This window comes from Salvelinus fontinalis, unplaced genomic scaffold (assembly GCF_029448725.1).
Source record: "Salvelinus fontinalis isolate EN_2023a unplaced genomic scaffold, ASM2944872v1 scaffold_0126, whole genome shotgun sequence".
NCBI lineage: Eukaryota > Metazoa > Chordata > Actinopteri > Salmoniformes > Salmonidae > Salvelinus > Salvelinus fontinalis.
The window spans coordinates 78,000-87,500 of NW_026600335.1; the positions used below are offsets into that span (position 1 = coordinate 78,000).

The following is a 9,501-nucleotide window of genomic DNA, read 5'->3' on the forward strand; positions in this document are numbered from 1 at the left end:
TCTACACTGACGTGTTCTCTGTGAACCAGGGTGAGGTACAGTAGACCTCTATACTGACGTGTTCTCTGTGAACCAGGGTGAGGTACAGTAGACCTCTACACTGACGTGTTCTCTGTGAACCAGGGTGAGGTACAGTAGACCTCTATACTGACGTGTTCTCTGTGAACCAGGGTGAGATACAGTAGACCTCTACACTGACGTGTTCTCTGTGAACCAGGGTGAGTTACTGGGAGGGTCCTCCCCTTCCTCCTCTGAGGAGCCTCCTCTGCTCTACACTGACGTGTTCTCTGTGAACCAGGGTGAGTTACAGTAGACCTCTATACTGACGTGTTCTCTGTGAACCAGGATATGTACGGGCTGCATCCCAAATGCCTATTCCCTATTCACAGCCTACACCTTATGGGCCCGGGTCAAAAGTAGTGTACTGACTAGGGTGCCATTTGGACTGCCGGTGATATTATTATGCTAGCTGGACAGCTACTTCACCATGGTCTGTCTGATGTGCTGTTTACCTTCTTCCTGTTCCAGAGGAGATTCTGGATGACGGGGTCGGTCTGATGATGGAGAGTTCCGGAGACAGCCTGGACGATGACTCTGAGAGCTTCAGTGAGGCAGACCAATGCAGAAAGGTAGGACTCTCTTATATCTTCATTCTCATTTTACCTTTATTTGAAGCGGGTGAATTCTGAGATATGGAATACAACAGACAGACATTTCATTTGATTGTGAGGAGTTGATGGTATGTTCCCTGAACATTGTTCTAGAGGCGGTCTCTACCGGTGGTTCCTCTGTTAGGGATGCGAGTTGCTTTTTGGATAGAGGTGTTGATTTGTTAATAATCTCAATATGCAGCATATCTCACTATGAGTAATATCCTGCTTTCAGGCTTTTATTCTGAGTGCTCCATTTGAGATACGTGCTTTTATAGTATACTGCCTTTGACCTATTGACCCTGGTCAAAAAAACGTAGTGCGCTATAAAGGGAATAGGGTGTCATTTAAGAAGCAGACTTGGACAGTCTGCTCTCTAGGTTTCAGGCAGTCTGGGCTCTTTCAGGCAGTCTGGGCTCTTTCAGGCAGTCTGCTCTCTAGGCTCTTTCAGGCAGTCTGCTCTCTAGGTTTCAGGCAGTCTGCTCTCTAGGTTTCAGGCAGTCTGCTCTCTAGGTTTCAGGCAGTCTGCTCTCTAGGTTTCAGGCAGTCTGCTGTCTAGGTTTCAGGCAGTCTGCTCTCTAGGTTTCAGGGCAGTCTGCTCTCTAGGCTCTTTCAGGCAGTCTGCTCTCTAGGTTTCAGGCAGTCTGCTCTCTATGTTTCAGGCAGTCTGCTCTCTAGGTTTCAGGCAGTCTGCTCTCTAGGTTTAAGGCAGTCTGCTCTCTAGGTTTCAGGCAGTCTGCTGTCTAGGTTTCAGGCAGTCTGCTCTCTAGGTTTCAGGCAGTCTGCTCTCTAGGTTTCAGGCAGTCTGCTCTCTAGGTTTAAGGCAGTCTGCTCTCTAGGTTTCAGGCAGTCTGCTCTCTAGGTTTCAGGCAGTCTGGGCTCTTTCAGGCAGTCTGGGCTCTTTCAGGCAGTCTGCTCTCTAGGCTCTTTCAGGCAGTCTGCTCTCTAGGCTCTTTCAGGCAGTCTGCTCTCTAGGTTTCAGGCAGTCTGCTCTCTATGCTCTTTCAGGCAGTCTGCTCTCTATGCTCTTTCAGGCAGTCTGCTCTCTAGGTTTCAGGCAGTCTGCTCTCTAGGCTCTTTCAGGCAGTCTGCTCTCTAGGCTCTTTCAGGCAGTCTGCTGTCTAGGTTTCAGGCAGTCTGCTGTCTAGGTTTCAGGCAGTCTGCTCTCTAGGCTCTTTCAGGCAGTCTGCTCTCTAGGCTCTTTCAGGCAGTCTGCTCTCTAGGCTCTTTCAGGCAGTCTGCTCTCTAGGTTTCAGGCAGTCTGCTCTCTAGGCTCTTTCAGGCAGTCTGCTCTCTAGGCTCTTTCAGGCAGTCTGCTCTCTAGGCTCTTTCAGGCAGTCTGCTCTCTAGGTTTCAGGCAGTCTGCTCTCTATGCTCTTTCAGGCAGTCTGCTCTCTATGCTCTTTCAGGCAGTCTGCTCTCTAGGTTTCAGGCATTCTGCTCTCTAGGCTCTTTCAGGCAGTCTGCTCTCTAGGCTCTTTCAGGCAGTCTGCTGTCTAGGTTTCAGGCAGTCTGCTGTCTAGGTTTCAGGCAGTCTGCTCTCTAGGCTCTTTCAGGCAGTCTGCTCTCTAGGCTCTTTCAGGCAGTCTGCTCTCTAGGCTCTTTCAGGCAGTCTGCTCTCTAGGCTCTTTCAGGCAGTCTGCTCTCTAGGCTCTTTCAGGCAGTCTGCTCTCTAGGTTTCAGGCAGTCTGCTCTCTATGCTCTTTCAGGCAGTCTGCTCTCTATGCTCTTTCAGGCAGTCTGCTCTCTAGGTTTCAGGCAGTCTGCTCTCTAGGTTTCAGGCAGTCTGCTCTCTAGGCTCTTTCAGGCAGTCTGCTGTCTAGGTTTCAGGCAGTCTGCTGTCTAGGTTTCAGGCAGTCTGGGCTCTTTCAGGCAGTCTGCTCTCTATGCTCTTTCAGGCAGTCTGCTCTCTAGGTTTCAGGCAGTCTGCTCTCTATGCTCTTTCAGGCAGTCTGCTCTCTAGGTTTCAGGCAGTCTGCTCTCTATGCTCTTTCAGGCAGTCTGCTGTCTAGGTTTCAGGCAGTCTGCTGTCTAGGTTTCAGGCAGTCTGCTCTCTAGGTTTCAGGCAGTCTGCTCTCTAGGCTCTTTCAGGCAGTCTGCTCTCTAGGTTTCAGGCAGTCTGCTCTCTAGGCTCTTTCAGGCAGTCTGCTCTCTAGGCTCTTTCAGGCAGTCTGCTCTCTAGGCTCTTTCAGGCAGTCTGCTCTCTAGGCTCTTTCAAGGCAGTCTGCTGTCTAGGTTTCAGGCAGTCTGCTGTCTAGGTTTCAGGCAGTCTGCTCTCTAGGTTTCAGGGCAGTCTGCTCTCTAGGCTCTTTCAGGCAGTCTGCTCTCTAGGTTTCAGGCAGTCTGCTCTCTATGTTTCAGGCAGTCTGCTCTCTAGGTTTCAGGCAGTCTGCTCTCTAGGTTTAAGGCAGTCTGCTCTCTAGGTTTCAGGCAGTCTGCTGTCTAGGTTTCAGGCAGTCTGCTCTCTAGGTTTCAGGCAGTCTGCTCTCTAGGTTTCAGGCAGTCTGCTCTCTAGGTTTAAGGCAGTCTGCTCTCTAGGTTTCAGGCAGTCTGCTCTCTAGGTTTCAGGCAGTCTGGGCTCTTTCAGGCAGTCTGGGCTCTTTCAGGCAGTCTGCTCTCTAGGCTCTTTCAGGCAGTCTGCTCTCTAGGCTCTTTCAGGCAGTCTGCTCTCTAGGTTTCAGGCAGTCTGCTCTCTATGCTCTTTCAGGCAGTCTGCTCTCTATGCTCTTTCAGGCAGTCTGCTCTCTAGGTTTCAGGCAGTCTGCTCTCTAGGCTCTTTCAGGCAGTCTGCTCTCTAGGCTCTTTCAGGCAGTCTGCTGTCTAGGTTTCAGGCAGTCTGCTGTCTAGGTTTCAGGCAGTCTGCTCTCTAGGCTCTTTCAGGCAGTCTGCTCTCTAGGCTCTTTCAGGCAGTCTGCTCTCTAGGCTCTTTCAGGCAGTCTGCTCTCTAGGTTTCAGGCAGTCTGCTCTCTAGGCTCTTTCAGGCAGTCTGCTCTCTAGGCTCTTTCAGGCAGTCTGCTCTCTAGGCTCTTTCAGGCAGTCTGCTCTCTAGGTTTCAGGCAGTCTGCTCTCTATGCTCTTTCAGGCAGTCTGCTCTCTATGCTCTTTCAGGCAGTCTGCTCTCTAGGTTTCAGGCAGTCTGCTCTCTAGGCTCTTTCAGGCAGTCTGCTCTCTAGGCTCTTTCAGGCAGTCTGCTGTCTAGGTTTCAGGCAGTCTGCTGTCTAGGTTTCAGGCAGTCTGCTCTCTAGGCTCTTTCAGGCAGTCTGCTCTCTAGGCTCTTTCAGGCAGTCTGCTCTCTAGGCTCTTTCAGGCAGTCTGCTCTCTAGGCTCTTTCAGGCAGTCTGCTCTCTAGGCTCTTTCAGGCAGTCTGCTCTCTAGGCTCTTTCAGGCAGTCTGCTCTCTAGGTTTCAGGCAGTCTGCTCTCTATGCTCTTTCAGGCAGTCTGCTCTCTATGCTCTTTCAGGCAGTCTGCTCTCTAGGTTTCAGGCAGTCTGCTCTCTAGGTTTCAGGCAGTCTGCTCTCTAGGTTTCAGGCAGTCTGCTCTCTAGGCTCTTTCAGGCAGTCTGCTGTCTAGGTTTCAGGCAGTCTGCTGTCTAGGTTTCAGGCAGTCTGGGCTCTTTCAGGCAGTCTGCTCTCTATGCTCTTTCAGGCAGTCTGCTCTCTAGGTTTCAGGCAGTCTGCTCTCTATGCTCTTTCAGGCAGTCTGCTCTCTAGGTTTCAGGCAGTCTGCTCTCTATGCTCTTTCAGGCAGTCTGCTGTCTAGGTTTCAGGCAGTCTGCTGTCTAGGTTTCAGGCAGTCTGCTCTCTAGGTTTCAGGCAGTCTGCTCTCTAGGCTCTTTCAGGCAGTCTGCTCTCTAGGTTTCAGGCAGTCTGCTCTCTAGGCTCTTTCAGGCAGTCTGCTCTCTAGGCTCTTTCAGGCAGTCTGCTCTCTAGGCTCTTTCAGGCAGTCTGCTCTCTAGGCTCTTTCAAGGCAGTCTGCTGTCTAGGTTTCAGGCAGTCTGCTGTCTAGGTTTCAGGCAGTCTGCTCTCTAGGTTTCAGGCAGTCTGCTCTCTAGGTTTCAGGCAGTCTGCTCTCTAGGTTTCAGGCAGTCTGCTCTCTAGGTGTCAGGCAGTCTGCTCTCTAGGTTTCAGGCAGTCTGGGCTCTTTCAGACAGTCTGGGCTCTTTCAGACAGTCTGGGCTCTTTCAGGCAGTCTGCTCTCTAGGCTCTTTCAGGCAGTCTGCTCTCTAGGCTCTTTCAGGCAGTCTGCTGTCTAGGTTTCAGGCAGTCTGCTGTCTAGGTTTCAGGCAGTCTGCTGTCTAGGTTTCAGGCAGTCTGCTGTCTAGGTTTCAGGCAGTCTGCTGTCTAGGTTTCAGGCAGTCTGCTCTCTAGGTTTCAGGCAGTCTGCTCTCTAGGTTTCAGGCAGTCTGCTGTCTAGGTTTCAGGCAGTCTGCTCTCTAGGTTTCAGGCAGTCTGCTGTCTAGGTTTCAGGCAGTCTGCTGTCTAGGTTTCAGGCAGTCTGCTCTCTAGGCTCTTTCAGGCAGTCTGCTCTCTAGGTTTCAGGCAGTCTGCTCTCTAGGCTCTTTCAGGCAGTCTGCTCTCTAGGCTCTTTCAGGCAGTCTTCTCTCTAGGTTTCAGGCAGTCTTCTCTCTAGGTTTCAGGCAGTCTGCTCTCTAGGTTTCAGGCAGTCTGCTCTCTAGGTTTCAGGCAGTCTGCTCTCTAGGTTTCAGGCAGTCTGCTGTCTAGGTTTCAGGCAGTCTGCTCTCTAGGTTTCAGGCAGTCTGCTGTCTAGGTTTCAGGCAGTCTGCTGTCTAGGTTTCAGGCAGTCTGCTGTCTAGGTTTCAGGCAGTCTGCTCTCTAGGTTTCAGGCAGTCTGCTGTCTAGGTTTCAGGCAGTCTGCTGTCTAGGTTTCAGGCAGTCTGCTGTCTAGGTTTCAGGCAGTCTGGGCTCTTTCAGGCAGTCTGCTCTCTATGCTCTTTCAGGCAGTCTGCTCTCTAGGTTTCAGGCAGTCTGCTCTCTATGCTCTTTCAGGCAGTCTGCTCTCTAGGTTTCAGGCAGTCTGCTCTCTATGCTCTTTCAGGCAGTCTGCTGTCTAGGTTTCAGGCAGTCTGCTGTCTAGGTTTCAGGCAGTCTGCTCTCTAGGTTTCAGGCAGTCTGCTCTCTAGGCTCTTTCAGGCAGTCTGCTCTCTAGGTTTCAGGCAGTCTGCTCTCTAGGCTCTTTCAGGCAGTCTGCTCTCTAGGCTCTTTCAGGCAGTCTGCTCTCTAGGCTCTTTCAGGCAGTCTGCTCTCTAGGCTCTTTCAAGGCAGTCTGCTGTCTAGGTTTCAGGCAGTCTGCTGTCTAGGTTTCAGGCAGTCTGCTCTCTAGGTTTCAGGCAGTCTGCTCTCTAGGTTTCAGGCAGTCTGCTCTCTAGGTTTCAGGCAGTCTGCTCTCTAGGTTTCAGGCAGTCTGCTCTCTAGGTGTCAGGCAGTCTGCTCTCTAGGTTTCAGGCAGTCTGGGCTCTTTCAGACAGTCTGGGCTCTTTCAGACAGTCTGGGCTCTTTCAGGCAGTCTGCTCTCTAGGCTCTTTCAGGCAGTCTGCTCTCTAGGCTCTTTCAGGCAGTCTGCTGTCTAGGTTTCAGGCAGTCTGCTGTCTAGGTTTCAGGCAGTCTGCTGTCTAGGTTTCAGGCAGTCTGCTGTCTAGGTTTCAGGCAGTCTGCTGTCTAGGTTTCAGGCAGTCTGCTCTCTAGGTTTCAGGCAGTCTGCTCTCTAGGTTTCAGGCAGTCTGCTGTCTAGGTTTCAGGCAGTCTGCTCTCTAGGTTTCAGGCAGTCTGCTGTCTAGGTTTCAGGCAGTCTGCTCTCTAGGTTTCAGGCAGTCTGCTGTCTAGGTTTCAGGCAGTCTGCTGTCTAGGTTTCAGGCAGTCTGCTCTCTAGGCTCTTTCAGGCAGTCTGCTCTCTAGGTTTCAGGCAGTCTGCTCTCTAGGCTCTTTCAGGCAGTCTGCTCTCTAGGCTCTTTCAGGCAGTCTTCTCTCTAGGTTTCAGGCAGTCTTCTCTCTAGGTTTCAGGCAGTCTGCTCTCTAGGTTTCAGGCAGTCTGCTCTCTAGGTTTCAGGCAGTCTGCTCTCTAGGTTTCAGGCAGTCTGCTGTCTAGGTTTCAGGCAGTCTGCTCTCTAGGTTTCAGGCAGTCTGCTGTCTAGGTTTCAGGCAGTCTGCTGTCTAGGTTTCAGGCAGTCTGCTGTCTAGGTTTCAGGCAGTCTGCTCTCTAGGTTTCAGGCAGTCTGCTGTCTAGGTTTCAGGCAGTCTGCTGTCTAGGTTTCAGGCAGTCTGCTCTCTAGGTTTCAGGCAGTCTGCTCTCTAGGTTTCAGGCAGTCTGCTCTCTAGGTTTCAGGCAGTCTGCTCTCTAGGTTTCAGGCAGTCTGCTCTCTAGGTTTCAGGCAGTCTGGGCTCTTTCAGGCAGTCTGGGCTCTTTCAGGCAGTCTGGGCTCTTTCAGGCAGTCTGGGCTCTTTCAGGCAGTCTGCTCTCTAGGTTTCAGGCAGTCTGCTCTCTAGGTTTCAGGCAGTCTGGGCTCTTTCAGGCAGTCTGGGCTCTTTCAGGCAGTCTGGGCTCTTTCAGGCAGTCTGGGCTCTTTCAGGCAGTCTGGGCTCTTTCAGGCAGTCTGGGCTCTTTCAGGCAGTCTGGGCTCTTTCAGGCAGTCTGGGCTCTTTCAGGCAGTCTGGGCTCTTTCAGGCAGTCTGGGCTCTTTCAGGCAGTCTGGGCTCTTTCAGGCAGTCTGGGCTCTTTCAGGCAGTCTGCTCTCTATGTTTCAGGCAGTCTGCGCTCTAGGTTTCAGGCAGTCTGCTGTCTAGGTTTCAGGTAGTGTGTTGTCTAGGTTTCAGGCAGTCTGCCCTCTAGGTTTCAGGCAGTCTGCTCTCTAGGTTTCAGGCAGTCTGCTCTCTAGGTTTCAGGCAGTCTGCTCTCTAGGTTTCAGGCAGTCTGCTCTCTAGGTTTCAGGCAGTCTGCTGTCTAGGTTTCAGGCAGTCTGCTCTCTAGGTTTCAGGCAGTCTGCTCTCTAGGTTTCAGGCAGTCTGCTCTCTAGGTTTCAGGCAGTCTGCTCTCTAGGTTTCAGGCAGTCTGCTCTCTAGGCCTGGTTTCAGGCAGTCTGCTGTCTAGGCCTGGTTTCAGGCAGTCTGCTCTCTAGGTTTCAGGCAGTCTGCTCTCTAGGTTTCAGGCAGTCTGCTCTCTAGGTTTCAGGCAGTCTGCTCTCTAGGTTTCAGGCAGTCTGCTCTCTAGGTTTCAGGCAATCTGCTCTCTAGGTTTCAGGCAGTCTGCTCTCTAGGTTTCAGGCAGTCTGCTCTCTAGGTTTCAGGCAATCTGCTCTCTAGGTTTCAGGCAGTCTGCTCTCTAGGTTTCAGGCAGTCTGCTGTCTAGGTTTCAGGCAGTCTGCTGTCTAGGTTTCAGGCAGTCTGCTCTCTAGGTTTCAGGCAGTCTGCTCTCTAGGTTTCAGGCAGTCTGCTCTCTAGGTTTCAGGCAGTCTGCTCTCTAGGCCTGGTTTCAGGCAGTCTGCTGTCTAGGCCTGGTTTCAGGCAGTCTGCTCTCTAGGTTTCAGGCAATCTGCTCTCTAGGTTTCAGGCAGTCTGCTGTCTAGGTTTCAGGCAGTCTGCTCTCTAGGTTTCAGGCAGTCTGCTCTCTAGGTTTCAGGCAGTCTGCTCTCTAGGTTTCAGGCAGTCTGCTCTCTAGGTTTCAGGCAGTCTGCTCTCTAGGCCTGGTTTCAGGCAGTCTGCTGTCTAGGCCTGGTTTCAGGCAGTCTGCTCTCTAGGTTTCAGGCAGTCTGCTCTCTAGGTTTCAGGCAGTCTGCTCTCTAGGTTTCAGGCAGTCTGGGCTCTTTCAGGCAGTCTGGGCTCTTTCAGGCAGTCTGGGCTCTTTCAGGCAGTCTGGGCTCTTTCAGGCAGTCTGGGCTCTTTCAGGCAGTCTGGGCTCTTTCAGGCAGTCTGCTCTCTAGGCTCTTTCAGGCAGTCTGCTCTCTGGGTTTCAGGCAGTCTGCTCTCTAGGTTTCAGGCAGTCTGCTCTCTAGGTTTCAGGCAGTCTGCTCTCTAGGCTCTTTCAGGCAGTCTGCTCTCTAGGTTTCAGGCAGTCTGCTCTCTAGGTTTCAGGCAGTCTGCTCTCTAGGCTCTTTCAGGCAGTCTGCTCTCTAGGCTCTTTCAGGCAGTCTGCTCTCTAGGCTCTTTCAGGCAGTCTGCTCTCTAGGCTCTTTCAGGCAGTCTGCTCTCTAGGCTCTTTCAGGCAGTCTGCTCTCTAGGCTCTTTCAGGCAGTCTGCTCTCTAGGTTTCAGGCAGTCTGCTCTCTAGGTTTCAGGCAGTCTGCTCTCTAGGTTTCAGGCAGTCTGCTCTCTAGGTTTCAGGCAGTCTGCTCTCTAGGTTTCAGGCAGTCTGCTCTCTAGGTTTCAGGCAGTCTGCTCTCTAGGTTTCAGGCAATCTGCTCTCTAGGTTTCAGGCAGTCTGCTCTCTAGGTTTCAGGCAGTCTGCTCTCTAGGTTTCAGGCAGTCTGCTCTCTAGGTTTCAGGCAGTCTGGGCTCTTTCAGGCAGTCTGGGCTCTTTCAGGCAGTCTGGGCTCTTTCAGGCAGTCTGGGCTCTTTCAGGCAGTCTGCTCTCTAGGTTTCAGGCAGTCTGCTCTCTAGGTTTCAGGCAGTCTGGGCTCTTTCAGGCAGTCTGGGCTCTTTCAGGCAGTCTGGGCTCTTTCAGGCAGTCTGGGCTCTTTCAGGCAGTCTGGGCTCTTTCAGGCAGTCTGCTCTCTAGGTTTCAGGCAGTCTGCTCTCTAGGTTTCAGGCAGTCTGGGCTCTTTCAGGCAGTCTGGGCTCTTTCAGGCAGTCTGGGCTCTTTCAGGCAGTCTGGGCTCTTTCAGGCAGTCTGGGCTCTTTCAGGC

General features: G+C 52.3%; 1 protein-coding gene across 1 annotated transcript in view; it reads left to right on the plus strand.

Moving 5' to 3' along the window:
* The window catches only part of LOC129843364 (rho guanine nucleotide exchange factor TIAM1-like), a 127,782-nt gene that overhangs the window by 68,215 nt on the left and 50,066 nt on the right, over nucleotides 1-9,501 (plus strand). Inside the window, 1 exon segment of the mRNA XM_055912064.1 lies at nucleotides 529-629. Within this exon segment, the coding sequence (XP_055768039.1) occupies nucleotides 529-629 (101 nt within the window).